This window comes from Erinaceus europaeus, unplaced genomic scaffold (assembly GCF_950295315.1).
Source record: "Erinaceus europaeus unplaced genomic scaffold, mEriEur2.1 scaffold_493, whole genome shotgun sequence".
NCBI lineage: Eukaryota > Metazoa > Chordata > Mammalia > Eulipotyphla > Erinaceidae > Erinaceus > Erinaceus europaeus.
The window spans coordinates 2,317-23,213 of record NW_026648191.1 but is presented as its reverse complement, the minus strand read 5'-3'; the positions used below and the strand labels follow the sequence as shown (position 1 = coordinate 23,213).

General features: G+C 60.1%; 1 protein-coding gene across 1 annotated transcript; it reads right to left on the bottom strand.

Annotated features, from left to right (window-relative positions):
* Window positions 1-17,029: 17,029 nt before the first annotated feature.
* Window positions 17,030-20,660, bottom strand: LOC132536668 (teneurin-2-like; the record flags this gene model as incomplete). Its single annotated transcript, XM_060184819.1, has 2 exons — window positions 17,030-18,101; window positions 20,530-20,660. Coding segments are annotated over 2 exons (893 nt in total), but the record flags the coding sequence as incomplete, so codon positions are not given.
* Between the last annotated feature and the right edge of the window lie 237 nt (window positions 20,661-20,897).

The following is a 20,897-nucleotide window of genomic DNA, read 5'->3' as shown; positions in this document are numbered from 1 at the left end:
ATTTATTGGGCAGAGACAGAAAACAAAAATCAAGGGGTGGGGGAGAAAGAGAGGGAAAGAGACAGAGAGATAGGTGCCTGCAACCCTGCTTCACTGTTTGTGAAGATCCCCCTGCCCGCCCACAGGAGGGGAGTGGCAGCTCGAACCCTGGTCCTTGTGCATGGTAACGTGTGCGCTCGACCAGGTGTGCCAATCCTGGCCCAGTGAAAATCAATAATTAAAATTATTATTGAAGACGGCAATCAGAATTATTCCCAAAGAAAGCCGTCTAGTGACAGTGCCTTTCTCCCTACAACAACCCCTGGGGAGGGAATGCTGGTTCTCACGCCCATTTCACAGACGAGGAGACTGAGGCGGCAAGTCTTATTGGCGGCAGGGAGACAGACCTAACTGCAGCTTTGCACTCTCAGCCACTAATGAAGACTTTCCTTGTGTTCCTCTGTGTATTTATTCACAGATGTCTTTATTACTGAGGGGGGGGGAGAAAGGGAGAGGGAGAGAGGGGGGAGAGGGAGAGAAGGAGAGGGAGAGAGAGAGGGAGAGGGGGAAAGAGGGAGAGGGAGAGAGGGAGGGAGAAGGAGAGAGGGAGGGGGAGAGGGGGGAGGAGAGGCAAAGATGGATGCCTGCAGACCCCTTTCTCAGCTCCTGAATCTTCCCCCCTGCAGGTGGAGACCAGGGGCTTGAACCCAGGTCTTTGTGTGTGTGATGTCTGTGCTCAGCCCTGTGAGCCACCGCCCGGCCTTTCTTCCTCGTTATTTTAATACAGGAACTAAACCCAGGACCTCAAGCCCCTCCCCAGCCCAGCTGTATTTATCTATTTATTTATTTGATAGGATAGAGAGAAACTGAGGTCAGGGGGAGATAGAGAGGGAGAGAGAAAGAGAGACACCTGCAGACCTGTTTGACCATTCATGACGCCTCCCCCCTGCAGATGGAGATGAAGGGCTTGAACCCTGATCCTTGCCAAAGTACTGCTCGGCTCTGTGTTAGGGTGGTGGTGCGGGGGATTGAACCTGTGGCCTAGGAGCCTCAGAAAGGACCGTCTTTTTGCATAACTACCATGCTAACCCCCCACCCCCACCCCATTCACCACCCGCGGAAGCCAGGGCCCTTCCCTCCGGAAGGTGGGGGAGGCTCATGTCACCCCATCCAACAGCCCTTCTTCCTCCAGCGTTTGCCCTTCTTCCGTAGCCAGTCAACAGGTCAGGTTGAAAGCTGTCAGGAGCTGCTTGTTGCTGGCTTTGAAAGTGACTGGGATCCATGTGGATTCAGTCGGCTAGGAAGGATCGTCAGTTTCCCCAATAAATGGGTACTCACGGGATGCACCACGAGAAGGTCGATCCAATGCATCCATCCAACAGCCATGTTTTGCAGTCAGGCTGGTGGCAGCAGAGGGAGAGTCCGGCCTCTGGCCTGCACTGTGTGGCCTCCTGGGGCCTCTGGACCAGGCCCGGACAGCAATTCTGGGCGCCTGCTGGCTCACACCCCTCCCCCAACTGGGGTCTGAGTCCCGCACTCTGCGCAGGCCTGAGGGGACTGACGGGAGCTCCTGCCAGGGGACAGGACCACCCAGGTGACAGTCTCCCCCAGATGATACCCCCCACCAGGTGACAGGCCCTCCCTAGGTGACAAGCCCCTGCCAGGGAAGAGGCTTTCCTAGGTCATAGCCCCCCCACAGGTGACAGGCCTACAGCTGATGTCCAGCAGGCATTCGGGGCCAGCCACGGCCTCACCTGTGCCGTCCCTCTCGGGCCCTGGGACACCCCGGGCCAGGATCACATCGTCTTTGGAAAGAGAGCCACCTACCTCCATCTTCCACGCAGAGATGGACAGGCTTCCTGGAGATTCCGGACGGGGAGTGAAATCTTAACGACAGTCACAATGAGGAGGAGGGACAGTCTGGCCAGCCACAGCTTCTGGCCACCCCTGTACTTCCGGTCCTTTGGCGCTCAGGCTCACCTCTGCACTTCCGGGAGCCAGTGGCTGTGGACGCTGTGGAGGAGAGGTATATAGTCCCCCCGTGCTGTGCTGTCTCTCTGCTCGCACAGACAAAAGTGTTCCCGTGTCCCCCTTATTTTGTTTGTCTCCAGGGTTAACACTGGGGCTGACTCCCAGCTCCCAGTGGCCATTTTCCCCCTTTTACTGGATGGAAACAGAAACTGGGAGACAGAGAGACACCTGCAGCCCTGCTTCATCACTTGTGAGGCATCTTCCCCTAAAGGTGGGGAGTGGGGACTTGAACCTGGGCCCTTGTGTATAGTCACTTGCGCTTGACGAGGGTGCTCACAGCCTCTCACCTTGTTTTTGTGAGAGAGAAACTGGAACCATTTTTTTTTTTTTTTTTTTTTGCTGGTAGGGTATGTTGCACCAGCTAGACTCTAGAAAGAGGGACAGAGAGAGATAGGGTGAGGGAGATGGAGAGAGAGAGAGACACCTAGCACAGCTCCACCATTCCTGCTCATGCTCTCATGAGGTAGCCCAGGACTTGAACCCTGGTTCCTGCAGGAGGTGAACTGTCCACCTGGCTTCATTGAGCTGCTGTTGTTTATGTGATGCTGGGAATTGAACCCAGGGCCTCTGTACACAAGGCAGGCTGCCTCCCCCGCCCCTTGAGCCCCTCGCTTGTTGTTTTTGACGGGCTATGTTGTTTTTGCCGGACTGGCTTCACGGGCGGGTAACAGACGACCAGGGACTCATGGTTGAGCTGTAGGCAGTATCTCTTTATTCATGCAGGATGCTGCCGAGCTAAGCTAAACTCAAGGTAAAGTACTCTAAAACTCACAATGCTGTCTTTATATATACTTGCCAAGTAGGGTGGAAACAGGATGTGACATAGAGAGGGTGGAGAGAAAAGTGACTGGTGAAAATCAGAGTGTGACAAGGAGGGGGCGGAGCAGGCGAGAATCCTATCACTGAACCACCAATGCCCTGGAGGGAGGGTGGAACTTGTTAACAGTGGTTATGTAAATAGAATGAAGTGGTTATGTAAATAGAATAGTGTTAAGCAGGGGGGATTTAAACCAAATGAAACAGAAGGGGTCTCATGCATACCAACACTTGCTCTTTTTAAAAGATGTAGCTATTAGGGGGCCAAGCCCCTACCAGGTGACAGCCCCCCAGGTGACAGGCCCCTGCCAGGTGACAGCACCCCAGGTGATAGCCCCCCAGGTAACAGGTTCCGCAGGTGACAGCCCCCCAGGTGACAGCCCCCTAGGTGACAGGCCCCTGCCAGGTGACAGCCCCCCAGGTGACAGCTGGGCTTTCCTTTCTGGGGAGCATGTGAACTCTGCAGGAGGAGGTGGAGAGGGTTTGAGGGTGGGTCTGCACGGGCCCATTGAGTGTGCAGCCGACAGGAAGCAGAACTCCTGCAGAGACATCTCTGCTGTGTGGTGGGTGTGTTTGGGTGAAGCCGGTCCTCACTGAGCCTCAGCCTCCTCTTCTGTACAGGACAGTGGGGTCACCCACTCACTGTCCACGTGAGGGAGGCCCAGCACTGCCGGGCCCTGCACACCGGCTCTCAAAGGGCCCTACAGCTCTTCACACGGGTTTCTCTTTCTCTCTCTCTCTCTCTCTTCCTCCCTTTCTTCCTTCCTTCCTTCCTTCCTTCCTCCCTTCTCTTTCTTTCTTTCTTTCTTTCTTTCTTTCTTTCTTTCTTTCTTTCTTTCCTTCCTTCTTTATCAGAGCACAGCTCAGCTCTGGCATATGGTGGTGCTAGAGATTGAACCTGGGACTTTGGAGCCTCAGGCAGGAGAGTCTTTTTGTAGAAACCGAATGCTGTCCTCTACCTCCAGGTATTTCTTTGTGGCTGAAACTGGAACCCAGGTCCTGGCGCATCTGAAGTCCCACTGCTGATTTTCCCCTCCATGTTTTAGAGACAGAGAGGAGAGATGCCACAGCGACACTCCACCACCCTTCATGGAGCTTCCCTTGGTGTCCAAGATGCTCCCCTGTGGTGCTGGGGCTCAAAGCCAAGACCAGCTGCTCAGTGAATTATGTGCTCCACTAGGCTTTCCATTCTCAGCTCTCTTGTTTCTTCACTTTATTATTTTCTTTCTTTCTTTCTTTCTTTCTTTCTTTCTTTCTTTCTTTCTTTCTTTCTTTCTTTTTTTAGAGATGGAGAGAAGTTGAGAGGAAGGAGAAGATGGAGAAGGAGAGCAAGAGGCTCACACCATTCCTTCACTGCTTGGAAAGTTTCCCTCCGGTGGGGGGGGGGGGCGACGACTGGGAGCTTGAATTTGGACTGGGTTTGGTGTCTTGCACCAAAGTAAAAGACTCGAGGGAGGTGGCGGGGCTCCTGGTGTCTCATGGTGGAGGACGATTAGGCTGGGGGTGAGAGAGTTCTGCAGAAAATCAAGACATTTTATACATGTACCAAACAACTGTGTTTACTGTAAACGATTAATCCCCCATAAAACAAATAAACAAGTAAATAAGGGGCTGGGAGACAGCTCACCCAGCAGAGGGCATGTGCTTTCCCATGTGTGAAGACCCAGTTTCAGTCCCCCGGCCACCCCATAGAGGCAGTATGAAGAGAGTGGTGGAGCGGTGCTGTGGTGTTTCTCTGTTCTGTCTTGCCCTCTCTATCTGGAGAAAGAGAGAGAGAGAGAGAGAGAGAGAGAGAGAGAGAGAGGAGAAAAAAATCTCCCAGAAGCAGTGGCATCACACCGGTGTGAAGCCCTGGGAGCAGAAACATAAACCAAATGTCCGGGACAGCTCAGTAGAGGCCGGCACGTAGAGCCTGCTGGTGGTTTCAGAGTGGACTCGGTCCCCCTCACACCCATCTCCCGGGTGGCTTCTGTCAGTGCTGGGTTTCTCTCGTGTGGGCACGTTCCTCCTAGGCTTGCGGCTTGAGCCTGGCCTCGCCCGGGCTGCATTTCCCTTTGATTCCCGTCTGTCTCCCAGCTGGCCGGGCTGGCTCATTCTCAGTCTGTCCTTAGATTCACTCTCCTACCCATCCCAGCCCCCCGAGTCTGCTCTGTGCCCAGCTCCGGCCTTTCTTAGCTCAGACCCTCCATTCTGCTTCTTTCTGCCAGGGACTTGTTTTAATCCCCTCCGACGTCTGCACATTGCTGGCGTTTCGTGTTGGCATTTATTCCTCTCCCCCCCACCCCCTTTCTCGTTTGGGAACTTCCTGGCTCTTGGCAGGATGCCTGGAAGCTGCATGTTGCCATGATTTCAGATTTTTCTGAGACTCTGGTTCCTTGTGGAGACTGGTCTGGGCTGGCTAGTTCTGACACTGTTCCTGAAAGGGGAGACAGCGTAGTGGCAGCACACAGGCCTTGTAAGCCAGAGGGAGCTGGGACTCCACTGCCGCTCAGTCCACACTTGGCCTTCTTGACCCGCAGGGCGACCTCCGCTGACGTTCTCTGACAGCACCCCGGTGGGTTCGGCCCCCTTCAGTCTGTCTGTCTGTCTGCCTCTCTCTCTTAGCAGAACCTGGCCTCGTGCATATGGGATGCTGCAGGTACAAGCTGATTTCCCATTCACCCCGAGAGGCAGAGAGAGGCAGAGGCACCAACCACAGTGCTGGAGGGAGCTCGGGGCCCAGCGTTTCCTGGGAAGGGTTGGCAAGCCTGGGGAGACTTGTCTGCAGCTTCTGTCGGCCGGTTTCCCCTCCCCAGCTCCTTAGGGAGCTTTCTCTCTGGGCCCACTGGAGTGGTGGGCTTCATGGTGCTCAGGCTGGAGCCGGGGGTCAGCAGAAAATGGGAGGGGGCTGTGACAGTCATTCATGCACAGGAAACCTATCTCTTTCTCTGCTCTTTTTAAAAGATTTTTTATATTTATTTATTCTCTTTGTTGCCCTTGTTGTATTATTGTTGTTATTGCTGTCGTTGTTGGATAGGACAGAGAGAAATGGAGAGAGGAGGGGAAGACAGAGAGGGGGAGAGAAAGACAGACACCTGCAGACCTGCTTCACCGCCTGGGAAGCGACTCCCCTGCAGGTGGGGAGCCGGGGGCTCGAACCGGGATCCTTACGCCGGTCCTTGCACTTTGCACCTCCTGTGCTTAACCCGCTGCACTACAGCCCGACTCCTCTCTTTCTCTGCTCTTGAAGGCAGGCATCTTTTGTTCCCTGGTTCCCTTGTTCCCTCCCTCTCTCCCTTCCTTCCTTCCGTGCCCCTGGCCAGCCATCAGGGTTGGGGCCTCCTGCCTCCCTTAGCGTCTGTGGCACACGCTGCCCTCCTCACCTCTGTCCCCTGCACAGGCTGCGTCCCTGCCCCTCACCGCAGAGCCCAGCAGCTGGGGACCCTGCACAGCAGACAGAGCTCAGGACTTGCCAGCCAGAAGCCCGGAGCTCAGCCTCAGCTCCCTTCCCCATGTGGCTGCCATGCTCCTGCTCTGTCTGCTGTCACTAAACCCCAGGCCAGGGCTGTCCTCTCTGTCTCCAGCTCTGGGGCGTGGTGGCGACAGGTGTCCGCAGCAGCTGGCCTGGGCTCCCGCCTCCACCACCTTCGAAGGCTTCCTCCTGGCAGGTAGCAGATGGCCTGGCTCTGGCGTGAGGGATGCCCATCTGCGCCTTCAGGAATCGTTCCTCAGCCTCACGGAGGACTGAGAGTCAGGTGCGGCCAAGGCTCCTTCCTGCTGACTTTCATCTCCAGCTCCCCTGAGCTCTAATCTGTCTGTCTGCCTGCCTGCCTGCCTGTCTGACTGCCCACAGCTCTGGGTCTCTCGGGACTCGGCGAAGGAGGCTGGGGACATTCCTGGTCCTGGGGACGTTCCTGGCCTGCTGGGAAGGGAGCCCGCTCCAGATGGTGGTACGGCTCAGTGTCCCGTCCCGGGTCGGTGGGGTGGGTGGGACAGGCCCGGCTCCTGGGACAGAGGTGCTGAGCCCCGGGAGTAAGGAACACCTGCCCCAGAGGGAGAGGAAGCTGTAGGGCCCCGGGCATTTCCGATCCATGACACCGCCTGGCTCACACTCACCCTTTCTCCCTCGGACCCGAGTGCTGCCCAGCACTGGCTGATGGTGGTGCTGTGGGGACAGAGCCCGGGATTCTGCATGTGTGTGTCTGCTGCCCTGGCACCTTGTTCTGAAACCCTCGCCTCACCCCTCTATAGCTCTACATCCCGTCTCGGGATGATGGCGGATGGCACCGTGGATGCCAGCCTCAGTGTGTGAGGCTTTCTCAGCAACAAGCCCAGCAGACAGCTCTCTCCTGCTGGGCCGCACTGCGTGGAGCCTGGAGCCGCGAGGGGGAACGGAGGAGGCCGGCTCAGCGGGCAGGGCGCCTGCCTTCCCTGTGGGAGGCCCTGGGTTTGAGCCCAGCACTTTGTGAGAGCGACAGACAGAGCAGAGCTCCACGGATGGTGAAATAGTGCTTTGCTCTCTCAGTCACTGAAAAAACCGGACTTCCACCCCGGGGTCTCAGAAGCTGCAGGTCCAGGCCCTGGAACTGCCACAAGCCGGCGCTGAGCTGTACTCCAGAGGCAAAACCAAACGGGGCCGGGAAGGTGGCGCGCACAGTGCCCGTGCCTGGGTCCATCTCTGGCACCGTGTCTGCTCACAGTAAAGAGGCCGGTGAGGTGAGGTGGCTCTCTCGGAAGGGAGAGAGAGCGCTGCTTTGCTACGTGTGCAGTGCAGGTTCGAGCCCAGCCCTCGCTGCACTGAAGGAAGCTGTAATCTCTTTCACTTTCTCTCTGCCTCTTCATGAGAAGGGGAGGGAAGGAGAGGGGGAAGGGGAGGGGAGGGGAGGGGGAGGAAGGGGAGAGGGGAATAAAAACCAAAGAAAGGGCTGGGAGATAGCTCTCCTGGGTACCCATCCTACTGCGTGAGGCCCTGCTTTTGAGCCCCAGCACCACACGGGAGCTTCATGGCTTCTCTTTGGGCTTGTGCTTTGCACCATGTGTGCTTAACCCACTGCGACACTGCCCGGCTCCCTTCTCCTTCCTCTTATCCTGTCTCTTCCTCTCTGCTGCTCTCTCCCCCCAAACAAAAGTTTTATAAGTGGGAGAAAAAGTGAAAAATGGGGGAGACCACTGAGCATCAAGTGGGGTGCGTGTCCCGGCCTGGCACGATGTCTACCAAGAATGTGGATGAGAAGGCTGTGAGCCTGGGCGGGACAGGACACACTGGTCCACCTCCTCTGGGGGGCCCTTCAGGGATTCCTGAGGGGAGGAGGCCTGGAGGGAGCAGAGTGCCGGCAGGTGGACTCTTCGCTCCGCACGTGTGTCTCTCCTGTTCCCAGAGATTGCAGGAAAGCGGCGGCCCGGGGAGGGAGCCCGGGGCCTCCTTGGGTGTGAGGGCCAGCCTGCTGGGTCTTCTCCAGGGCAAGGGGCCAGGGAGCAGAGAGCCAGTGGCTGGCTCTAAGCTGGCAGGAAGCTGCCCGCCCCAGATGTGGCTCCCTCCTGCCCAGAGGGAGTGTCCCAGTTCAGCGAGAGCTGGTACCCTGTGCTTGGAAAGTTGTGGATGGCCCCAGCAGTGGGTGGGCCCTCCTGCTCCCCAGGCTCCTTGGGGTGGGGGTGGTGGCAGGCACAGCTCTGCCCTCCACAGTCCACCCTCCCCTAGCAGCCGGTGCACTGAGAACAGGCTTATGGCGTCAGGGGTCACTGGCTCCATGCCCTGTACATGCCACGCAGAGAGAGTCCCTGTGGGGAGGGGTGCGACCTTCCTGCAGACAGTGGGGACCCCCCAGCCATGTGGGGACCCTCCACCCCTGCCACGTGGGATAGAGCCCTGGACAACGGGAGCTGGGGCTTGCAACACCCCCAGAGCAGAGGCCCCAGTGAGTCCCCATGGAACTTGGGTGGGTGGAGCGAGTGTCCACGGGGCAGGGTGTGTGTCGCCCCAGAGACCCTCTGCCTTCCACGGCCAGGCGTGGGGGCCGGGGATGTGACCCGGCTTGGCCGTCATGTTGGTGCTGGGTATGTTGAGGCCCTAGGAAGCAGGTGACCAGGCTGCCAGGCCTTCCAGGGTCCAGGGTGTTGACAGCACCCTCTCTGTGCCCCCCATGACATGCCGTGGCCTACAAGGCCTGCACCCCTAGGCGCAGCAGCTGTTCCTTCCAGGCCCCCCAGCTAAGACCCCCCACTCCTTGGAGGTGCAGGGCCTACGCTGATGACATCTGCTGTGCAACTCAGGCATCAAAGTTCGACATCCTCGAGGAAACACTCACGAAAGACATGTCTCTGATATCTGATTACTGTAAAAAATGGCGACTAATCCCTAGCACTGCAAAAATGGTATCATCTGTTTTCCATCTACACCATGCCTCGGCCTCGTGTGAGCTTAATGTGCAGCTTGGCGATACGAGAATCCGGCATGAAGCCCAGCCAGTCTATCTTGGCGTTACTCTCGATCGCACCCTGTCATTTCACGAACATCTCATAAAAACTGCAGCAAAGGTGGGCGCGAGGAATCACATCATTGCAAGACTGGCCAGCTCCTCATGGGGCGCGAGCGCTTCCACACTGCGATCATCATCTCTGGCATTATGCTATTCCACTGCAGAATACTGTGCCCCAGGATGGTTCCGTAGCCCCATGTCCACTTGGTCGATTCCAAATTATATTCCTCCATGAGGATCATTTCTGGAACCATCCGTACCACCCCGGTTCCATGGCTGCCAGTTCTCAGCACCATCGCCCCGCCAGATATTCGTCGGGATGCGGCATCATCTAAGTTCATTTCCCATGTCTACGCTCGACCGGACCTGCCAATCTACGCGGATATCTTCGCCCACCCTGTCCATCGCTTGACGTCTCGTCACCCAATCTGGTCCCCTACGCCTACACTGAACTTCTCTGTTCCAGTCTCTTGGAAACAGAGTTGGCAGTCAGCTGAGGTCAAGAACAAACACCTCATCACAGACCCCTGCGAGCGTCAACCCGGCTTTGACCTGGCACGTTATGATCGGGCCCTCCTCAATCGCTATCGAACAGGCCATGGCCCGTGCGCCGCTATGTTCCATCGCTGGGGAGCCAGAGACGACCCGAACTGCCCCTGCGGCTCCAGACAGACTATGACCCACATAGTCAACGACTGCCACCTCTCCAGATTCAAAGGAGGTCTCGAAACTTGACATCAGGCTCAACCTGACGCTGTTGACTGGCTACGGAAGAAGGGCAAACGCTAGAAGAAGAAGTGAGGGCCTGTGTGCTAGACGCTCCATGTGTGCAGTGGGTTTGGGGCAACCTCCACTCCCTGCTTCTCTGCCGCTCCTTTGGGGATCCAGGTGGGGCTGGACAGGAGCTGTGGGCTTGAAGCCAGCGGGTCTGGGGTCAGCCCTGAGACAACAGGAGGAGGGGAGGGAGGGGCAACTTGCATGTGGGCTCAGTGGTCACCGCCAGGCACTCTTGGGGCTTCATGGGTGACTCCCCCAGGAGTCTCTCAGTGGGTCAGACGCGGGGGCCTCGCACCCTGGATCGGGGCCCTGGGGTGGGGGCGGCCCGTTGCTGGTAGCCCCCTGCAGAGAGGGTGACGTGTGTGGGTCTCTGCAGGTGCCCTCCACGCCAGGGCCTCCGATTTTGCTGGTGAAGCGCCCCCTATGGCAGGAAGAGGGGAGGTCGTGCTCTTGTGGGGGCCGGGCATGGCGTGCCTGGGGAAGCGCAGGGATCACCACGTGCAAGGTCCCAGTTCAAGTCCCCGCTCCCCACCTGCAGGGGGAGCTTCCCGAGCAGTGAAGCAGGTGCTCCAGGGTATTTCTCTTTCTCCCTTTCTCTTCCCTCCTCTCAGTTTCTCTCTGTCCTATCAAGCAAAATAGAAGGAAAGGGGGAAAAGGCTGCCGGGAATGGTGGACTCTTAGTGCAGGCACAGAGCCTCAGCAATAACCCTGGCGGCAAAAACAAACAAACAAACAAAAGGGGAGTCGGGCGGTAGCACAGTGGGTTAAGCGCAGGTGGTGCAAAGCACAAGGACCGGTGGAAGGATCCCGGTTCGAGCCCCCGGCTCCCCACCTGCAGGGGAGTCGCTTCACAGGCAGTGAAGCATGTCTGCAGGCGTCTGTCTTTCTCTCCCCCTCTCTATCTTCCCCTCCTCTCTCCATTTCTCTCTGTCCTGACCAACAACAATGGCATCAATAACAACAATAATAATAACTACAACAACAGTAAAAAACAACAAGGGCAACAAAAGGGAAAATAAATATAAAAAGAAAGAAAAAATGCTCGCTGGGGGGGGCTGGTAGCAGGTGTGGGGGGTTTCACACGTCTCCTGGACCAGCCACTGCCCCAGGGCAGAGAACTCAGACACCTGCAGCTGCACATGCTCATCGTAGCCCCAGGTTCCTCTCCTGAGGTGAAGGGAGCAGGAAAAACAGGGCCTAGAGGAGGCTCAGTGAGCAGAGTGCAGGACTTGCACTCCTGAGGCCCTGGCTTGAGTCCAGAGCTGAGGCGGGCTCTGTAACCGCGAGCACAGAATAAATCTCTAGAAAGAAGGAAGAAAGGAGAATGGTAGCAGAGCCCTCTGTGGAAGGAGACTGCCTCCTCCAGGCAGCCCTCCGCCCTGGCCTCAGTCCTGGAGCTGTACCCCTCCCTGCCCAGAGGCAGACCCTGAGGGTTGTTGGTCACCATGGAGATGCCACGGAGCAAGAGCTGGGTGGCTGGGGCCCAGGGCCAGGATCTGAGGACTATCACTGGGGTCCGACTCCACCCCTCACCCCTCCTGGGGCTCTAACTGGGGGTGCTGCCCTCTGCCTCTTGCAGCAGGGGTGAGGCCGGGAGGGGGCCAGCCTTTCACACTCAGCCACCCGCTCAGCTCCCAGAAGCTTGAGGGGGGAGAATGGGTGCCCCCCCGTGTCTGAAGCCCTGGCTCGGGGTGTTGCAGGCTGTGAAGAGGGTCCCCTGGAGGGACAGTTAACCAGCGTGGGCGGGACGGGGCCAGAACCTCTAGACAGCCCTGCCCAGCCCAGAGCGCAGGGGCGGCCACACCTAGAGCTCACTGCTGACCCCTCATGGCTGGAGGCTGCCTAACACCAGGCGCCACTGCTGTAGGCACCTGCTGTCTGGGTGTGGGGTGGCTGAGCCAGGAGGGAGGGCCCAGCACTCCCCGGGAGCCCTCTGTGCACCACAGACCCCAGGGGTCTGCCTGCGTCTCCCCAAGCTGAGGCTGGACCCCATCCGCTGCCCCCCATCCCCTCTAGTGGGGCCGTGTCTGGGGGACACATCTCCCGGAAGGGCAGGGGTTTGGGCCAAGCCAGCATCTGCTGGGAGCCAGAGGGAGCCATGCTTGTGGGGTGTGTCTGGGATGGTGGGGGGGCTTGGCCTTGCCTCCCCACGGGGGACAGTCTTCCCAGAAGGGAGGACACAGCCCTGGTGGGGAGGGGTGTGAATCTGTCTGCAGTCCCTTTGTCCCTGCAGACACCCCAGGGCTTGCTTGTATGTGGGCTCCCACCCCCGCGGTGAGCTCTGAGTGTTTTTCTCTCCTGGCTGAGTGAGGGGAGAGGGGAGGGGCGGGGTACCTGGGAGGCCATGCGGGACCTGAGTTGCACCGGAGCCCAGTGCTGTCTTTGTGCTGCAGAGACAGATCTGGTCAGGAGAGAGACCTGGTGGTAGGGGGGTGTATGGCAGGGAAAGCACGGGGTGAGGCCCAGGGCTCCGTCCCTGGCCCCCTTGTGCCCGGAGCTAAGCTCCACTGTCTTCCTTTCAGTGAGTGAGTGAGTGAGTGAGTGAGTGAGTGAGTGAGTGAATGCTGTAGCTGGGGAGCTCAGGCCTGCTCAGCTTGGGCTTGACCCTCAGCGCCTCCCCACCCCAGGAGCAGAGGGACTCTGCTTCTCTCTGGTGTTTCTGACAGGAGGCAGGGACAGAGAGGGAGGACGGAATCCTGGGCCCGTGCTCCGCCTGGGGCCTCCTGCACCCTCGGGGCCCCCTCCCATCGCCAATCCAGAGAAGGAGAGACCCCAGCACTGCCCCTCCCCACTATGTCTCGGGGCGCAGGCCCTGGGGGGGGGCTGGCACTGTGAGCTGGATTTTCATCTTCCTGGGGACTGGGAAGGGCAGTGGCCAGCACCCATCAGTCCTGCTCACCGCCCGTGAGTCGTGAGGCTCCGTGAGTCATTCGCACCTTATGTGAGTGGGTCTTCCTGCTGGGGGTTTTGGCCCAGCTGCCGGGGGACTGTCTCAGGTAGTGGACAAGTGGCCTGGACACTGGGGCTCAGGGCTTAGTCCTGGGGCTTGGGGTGCTGAGTAAGTGGGTGTTCCTCTCCCGGTGTCCTCTGGCCTTGAGCCCCAGCTACACGTAGACCTGTGCAGAGGCACCCGGGGGAGAGTTAGCAGCCCTCCTTTCCCTCCCCTCCCCTCCCCTCCCTCAACTAGGCACCTGTGGGGCGTGGCAGCAGGCAGCAGTGCGGGCAGGGGCAGGGTGGTCGCAGGCAGGGACGGTAGGAGCAGCGGACACCAGGCCCCCAGAGACATGCTGTGGGGGGGGATGTGACTGCCCCCTGGCCTCTCTGAGCTGAGGCTCCGATGCCTCTCTGGGCTGCTAGGACAGGCAAGGCTGCAGGAGCTCAGTCTGGGGGTGCTCTCACTTCCGGGGGGCAGGTTCTGGCAGTAGGGTTGGGGGCGCCCCGCCTGGGTTCCCGCTGGGCCTGCCTCCATATGCTCTCTCTCCCCGGGGAGGCTTGGGGGCTCCAGCTTTGTCTCTGACGGAGTCCTTGGCAGCCCCCACCCTGGGAACTGCAGGTGTGGTGAAGCCTATGTCCCTTGCTCGGTCACTGCAGAGACCTGTCTCGTGGGGAGCCTTGTCCTCAGAGCCCAGAGCTCAGCGTGGAGGATACGGGCGACCCTCCCGGCGAGGCTCCTGATGCTGCCTCTGAGAGGAACTTTCTGGGATGAGGCTGCCACCTGGTGGCCACGTCTGGTCTGTGCGGGAGGCAGGTGGGGCTGAAGGCCCTGCCCTGGTGTGGAGGCCTGCTGCCGCCCAGGTGGGATGGGGCCCCAGGGGAGCCCCAGACTTCCCGGGGTGCCAGGGGAGCCCCAGACTGCCCTGGGAGGTCCCCAGAAGAGGTAGCCGTGGCTACATGGCTCCTTAATTGGGCTCAGAGATGTTGGGTCTTGGGGGGCAAGGGTACCAGGTGCATAAGCACCTTCACCCTACGAGTCCCCACCCTGTCCTGCTGCCCCCTGCCACAGGGCCTGTCCCCAGCTCCGAGGGGCTTCCACAAGCTGGTACTCACATTGGGGGGCTCCAGTGCCCAGTCGGGGGCCAGCAGGTCACTTGGGCAGCCTCCTCTGCCCCAGATCCCCCTCCCCATCACAGTGGGTGGGAGGGGCTGAGCTGGCCATCACCTGTGGTGCCCCTCCTGTTGCCCCCACCCGAGAGCCCGGCCCCTGCCCCCGCGCCCACGGGTGCCTCATGGGTGGCTGAGTTTCACAGCTAGGGGAGGGGAGGGGAGAACAGGGGAGGAAACTTCACTCTTCTCAGGCCCGGGAGTCCTGCGGTGAGCTGAGCTGCCTCCTCTGCCCCCAGGATGTCTTTTTATGAGAGTGACAGCGGAGCACTGCTTGTCCCTCCCTCCCTCCCTCCCTCCCTTCTCCCTCCCTTTTCTTCTCTCTCTCTGCATTTATTGTCTAGAGAGAGAGAGAAATTGAGAGGAAGTAGGGATAGAAGGTGGGGAGAGACACCTGCAGCCCTGCTTTATCACTTGTGAAGCGTTCCCCCACAGGTGGGGACCAGGGACTTGAACCCGGGTCCTTGCGCATAGTAGCACGTGTGCTCAGCCAGGTGCAACGTGAGCTGCCTCCCTCCTTGCCCAGAGCTTCATTCTCCAGGTTGCGTTTTTCAGGTACAGACACAGAGAGAGATGTCACAGCATGGAGCGGCAGTGGCGGCTGGGGGCTAGAGCCTGGGTGCTGTGCTGGGGAGGGCAGGGACCTAGGTGAGCTTTCTCCCTGGATCTCTCTCTCTCTCTCTCTCTCGTCTTTAATGAGGGCCAGACCTGGGATTTCACAATGGCCAGGCAGGTGCTGAGCCCAGCCTCCTCCTCAGGCCTGACGGGCTTCTGGGTGTCTTATCCGGGCAGACTCTGAGCTCAGTGATGGGAGGGGCCAGGTGCTTGGCGACATCATGGCCACAGAGCCACCGTGGTGGCCCTGTAAATGTCAGTCTTCTCCATAATGCCCCTAGGCCGCCCGCCCAGAGCCCCTGCTGGGGACCCCCTTACCCACCACCGTGCCAGGTGCATGCAGAGAGGGGACAGAGTGCCTTCTGGAAGGTAGGGACTTGGGGGGAGGATTTTTTTTTTGTCCTCTGCAGCTTGGAATCTGCACAACCCCAGTGCTGCCAGCAGACGTTTTCCCACCACGTGAGTGAGAGGGTGAGGGAGAGACAGAGGGGGAGAGACACCACCATGCTTCTCCACCACCCACGAAGCTCCCCCTTGCCTGGTCTTTCCGTGTGGTGTCAGAGGCTGGAACCTGCACGTGGGAAAGAGTGTGTTCCAGGGTGGGCCAGCTCCTGGCTCCTGCAATGCATTTTAAAAAAATGAATATTTTATTTATTCATCTGGATAGAGACAGAAAATGGAAAGGGGCGGAGGACATCCAGAAGGAGGGAGACAGAGAGACCCCCTGCAGCCCTGCTTCACCGCTCGTGAAGCTCCCCTCCCGCAGGTGGGGACCGGGCCCTCGCACAGCGTAGTGGGTTTGCTCTGCCGGGTGTGTCACTGGCAGGCCTCTGCTGACACATTTTCAACTAGAACTTCTCCGGTAATACGCAGACCTGACTGGCCCCTTGCTTTTTTGTCTCCCTCAAAAAATGTCCATGGAAGACCAGTGTCCACAGGAGTTGTAGAGACTTTATTTATGTAGAAACAGTTTAAACACTTTGCCATAAATTATCTTTGCCTGTCCCTAGTCTTTGCTCAGCAGCAAATTAAAATTAATATAAAAACTCGATGATCAATTCATACATGTATATTACAAAAAAGTTCCTGTACCAAAGTTCTTATTAGACATTTTTTTTTGTCTTTTTGACTTTTTTTTGTGTGTTTTTTTTCCTTTTTTTTTAAATTGTTATTTTTTTTAATTTTATTTTTCTCTCCTCGTGGTGACTGTCATGTGATTGTCTCAGTTTCTGGACCAAACAAACACACTAATAATTGTTTAAGATCTGTAACAGTGACTGTGCCTTGAGGCATATGTATGTACAGGGTGATCTGAAGTCGTGCCTGTGTTACAACGCCACACCTCTACTTCGACTGATACCCACAAACTACGGAATCTAAACAGACTACACCCTGTAACTGCGGAGGGCTGTCCACAATGGAATCTGCGACGACGGGACTGACGAGGATGAGACTGGGGTGGTGGGGTGTGGGCGCCCCTCCCGGCCGCAGCAGGCTCTGTCCTCAGGCCTGGCCGAGCGGGTGCCCCAGGGGGCCTCTGCCGAGCCGTTTTTTCCCCGCTTCTGAGTTTGGGTATGGATTTCTGGGTCGCTCCCTTCCCCTCCCCTCGTGTTTTCTCTAAAAAAAAAAAAAGACTTCTGGAGCTCGCCCTGAGGCCGGGGGTACCCCCTCCCCTGGCGGAGACACACCCACCCCCCAAAGTCGCGTTTCCAGTGCGTCTGTATCTGTGGCGAACGTCTCCAGGGCCGAGGGAGGGCCTCCTGGCTGGTGGTGGTGTGGGGGGTGAGGGGTGGGCGCCCAGGGCCCGTCTCTGGCAGGAGGTGAACCCATGAGGTGCGGAAGCAGAGGCCTGCCTCTGCCCGCCCGACCGCCAGCCTCACCCGGTTCCCTGCGTGCGGCTGGGTTTTCCCAGCCTGAGGAGAGGTTGTTCCTTTGTTCCTTTGGGACTTTCTTTTGTCTCTCTCTCCAGTGTCAATCAGACCCAAGACAAATGGGTCGAGTGGTAGGGGAATGTGGAACACGGCACCCGTGTGTGTGTGTGTGTACACGTGTGTGTACGTGTGTGCGTGTGTACACGTGTGTACGTGTGTGTATGTGTGTGTGTGCGTGTGTATGTGTGTGTACATGTGTGCGCACGTGTATGTGTGTACGTGTGTGTGCGCGTGTACGTGTGTGTGCGCGTGTACGTATGTGCGCACGTGTGTGTATGTGTGTGTACGTGTGTGTGCACGTGTATGTACATGTGTGTATGCATGTGTACGTGTGTGTGTGCGTGTGTACGTGTGTGTGCGTGTGTGTGTGTATGTGTGTGTGTGTGTACGTGTTCGCTCTGCTTTGCTCAGATTCCAGCCAGGCTGTCATTCTGCTTCAGGACGTGGGTTGGGTGGGGTTGGGGGGGACGTCTCGTGTGGACAGTAGCATCTGAACTCAAAAAATGTGAGCTTCCTTGCCACTGGGGTCCCGAAGCAGCCGGCTCAGCGCCCTGCTAGGTCTTCCTCTCCTTAGGAGAGGAGAGAAAGTCGACTCCCGCCAGCCACCCAGCCCGGGATGGCGCCGGCCGGCGGGTTACCTCTTTCCCATCTCGTTCTGTCGTAAGAACTGGATGTTGCTGCTGCTGTCCGCCAGCTCGGGGTACTGCTCCACGGGCAGCACGTAGTAACCCTCGTAGCCCTGCACCCGCCCCGTGCCCAGCAGCTGCTGCCTCTCGCCCTCCGTCCACAGGCGGCTGCCCTCCCGCCCGTCCCGCGCCCGCTGCCGCTCCCGCGCCCAGGCGGCGCCCAGCGCCCGCTGCCGGGCCTGGTCCAGCACTCGCGCCTTCTCCTCGTCCAGTGTGTCGGGGGCCAGGCCGTAGCGGATGCTCAGCAGCAGCCGGGACGACTGGAACTCGATGTTGGTGAACCTTCGAGTCCTGCCGTTGACCAGCAGCGTGGGCTGTGACACGGTCACGTTGATGCCGCTGTCCAGCGTGCGGTGGCCGCCCGGCGTGCCCAGGGTCAGCAGGTCGTGGTCGGCCGAGCCGATCTTGACGAAGTAATGGGTGTCCTTGCCCTCCACGCTGTAGTGCATGTGCTCCAGGTAGAAGGCGTTGTTGAGCACCGACGCCACCTTGCGGCTGTCCTCGCTGGCCAGGCTGGACACGCCCGTGGTCACCCGGCCCTCCCTGATGGCCAGCATGACGCCCTTGCCGATGATGGGCGTGCTGGTGGCGAACCAGTGGCCGGCCTTCTCGCGCACGTGGGCGTGCAGCCGCTTGGCGATGAGCTGTCCCTCCAAGGCCAGGAAGGCCTGGCTGTGCCGCTCTGTGGTCTGCTGGATGCCTGTGATGAGCTGCGGGGAAGGACACGCGGCTGAGGGCGGCCAGGATGGAGGGGGGCCCAGGGCTGAGGGTGGCTGAGATGGAGGGGGGCCCAGGGCTGAGGGTGGCCAGGATGGAGGGGGGTCCAGGGCTGAGGGCGGCCGAGATGGAGGGGGGCCCAGGGCTGAGGGTGGCTGAGATGGAGGGGGGCCCAGGGCTGAGGGTGGCTGAGATGGAGGGGGGCACAGGGCTGAGGGCGGCCAGGATGGAGGGGGCCCCAGGGCTGAGGGTGGCTGAGATGGAGGGGGGCCCAGGGCTGAGGGCGGCCGGGATGGAGGGGGCCCCAGGGCTGAGGGTGGCTGAGATGGAGGGGGCCCCAGGGCTGAGGGTGGCTGAGATGGAGGGGGGCCCCAGGGCTGAGGATGGCTGAGATGGAGGGGGGCCCAGGGCTGCAGGGCTGAGGGCGGCCGGGATGGAGGGGGCCCCAGGGCTGAGGGTGGCTGAGATGGAGGGGGGCCCTGGGCTGAGGGTGGCTGAGATGGAGGGGGGCCCAGGGCTGAGGGTGGCTGAGATGGAGGGGGGCCCAGGGCTGAGGGTGGCTGAGATGGAGGGGGGCACAGGGCTGAGGGCGGCCAGGATGGAGGGGGGGCCCCAGGGCTGAGGGTGGCTGAGATGGAGGGGGGCCCAGGGCTGAGGGTGGCCAGGATGGAGGGGGGTCCAGGGCTGAGGATGCTGAGATGGAGGGGGGCCCAGGGCTGCAGGGCTGAGGGCAGCCGGGATGGAGGGGGGGGCCCAGGGCTGAGGATGGCTGAGATGGAGGGGGGCCCAGGGCTGCAGGGCTGAGGGCGGCCAGGATGGAGGGGGGCCCAGGGCTGAGGGTGGCTGAGATGGAGGGGGGCCCTGGGCTGAGGGTGGCTGAGATGGAGGGGGGCCCAGGGCTGAGGGTGGCTGAGATGGAGGGGGGCCCAGGGCTGAGGGTGGCTGAGATGGAGGGGGGCCCAGGGCTGAGGGCGGCCGAGATGGAGGGGGGCACAGGGCTGAGGGCGGCCAGGATGGAGGGGGTTCTAGGGCTGAGGGCGGCTGAGATGGAGGGGGGCCCCAAGGCTGAGGGCAGCCGAGATGGTGGGGGACTTAGGGCTGAGGGCGGCTGAGATGGAGGGGGACCCCAGGGCTGCAGGGCTGAGGGTGGCCAAGATGTAGAGGGGGTTCCCCAGGACTACAGGGCTGAGGGTGACTGAGATGGAGGGGGTCCCTAAGGGCTGGCAGTGCTCAGGGTGGTTGAGATGGAGGGGGTCTCCCAGGGCTGCTGGGCTGAGGGTGGCTGACTGAGATGGAGGGGGTCTCCCAGGGCTGCTGGGCTGAGGGTGGCTGAAGTGGAGGGGAACCCCAGCGCTGTGGGGCTTGGGTGGCTGAGATGGAGAAGGGTCCTTCTGTGGGGGGGGAAGGGGCCCAGGGCTGCTGCCACGTCGGCTGGGTCCTGAGCTGAGGGCCTTTCTGTGGGACCAGCACAGGCCGGTGGGGGGCTGGGCCGCTCATGACCCCCACTCACTGTGGGGTCTAGAGACTGTGGTGATGTGTCACCTGGGGTTGGCCTGGGGTGGCCCTGGACTTAGGTCTAGCTGCTGTGAGCCTGCTGCCTGGCCTGGATCCCTCCCGTGCCTGGAGGGTCGTGACCCTACTGCGCCCGGCCCTGGCTACCTGCTTCTTGAGGGACCCTCTGAGAGACCAGAGCCTCCTCCAGCCCTGCAGGTCAGAGCGGAGTTCCAGGCCCCGGGCGTGACTGAGCAGCTCTGAGCTCTTGAGCTGAGGGACTGTCCCGGATCTCTGGCAGGACGAAGCCACTCTCTCCCCAGCCTCACGGTCCCCTGGCAGACGAGGGCTTAACTGGCAGGTTGGGTGGGGGGGGACCGTGGGGTCAGGGAACCGGGGAGGCGAGGGCTATTTCTCCAGGGTCTCCACGGGGCCGACAGAGGGGTCCCTCAGCCTCCGGGGCCTCTGTCTGTTTCCCAGCTTACACGAGCTGTCCCTGTGGACCCCGCAGATCTGGGCGGTGCTGGGCAGGAGCTGACCCGAGGCCCACACACCTCCCCCCTCCGCCACCTGAGTCGAAACTGACAGGCCTCAGATCCCACAGGGAAACCCAGGCAGGCACAGACGATGATCGGGAAGCTCTGTGGCCCAAGGTTTATGTGGGGCGTCAAACGGCTCGTTCCGGGGTGTCCACTGTGACAGCACGTGGGGAAGGCGGATGGAGGGGAACAGAGGGTGGAGGCAGTGGGTGGACCCAGCTCTGTGAGAGGTACTGCGGTCAGCCCCCATGTCCCAGCCCCCCAGCCCCTCTGCCCTGAGGGGGTCTGTGTACCCCCAGCCCCTCTGCCCCTAAATGGGGTCTGTGTGCCCCCAGCCCCTCTGCCCTGAGGGATGAGCACAGGGAAGGTGCTGCCCATGGGCTCCACTCACCTGTCCGTTCTCGCTGGCCTGACTCTCCGTCAGCTCATAGGAAGGAGGCACGAAGTACATCTGGGCCCTTGGGAAGCCGGGGATGATGTTGCTGAGCTGAAAGCCGAACATCACAAGCCAGCTCTTCACATCTGGGGTGGAACAGAGACAGCGTGTGAGCAGGGCCGGCCGGGCCAGGGGCCGGGGAGCTGACTGTGTGCAGAGCTGCGGGGGAGCATGGGTGACTGAGGGCTGGGGTTGGGGGCTCCCACCTGTCCCCTCGCTGGCGGCCCTGTGCACGGTTCTCCACCAGATGCACCGCCCAGCCCTTAGCTGAGCTCTGTGGAGGCCTGCGTGCGCCCGTGCTCAGGGTCTCTGTAGAGACCTGC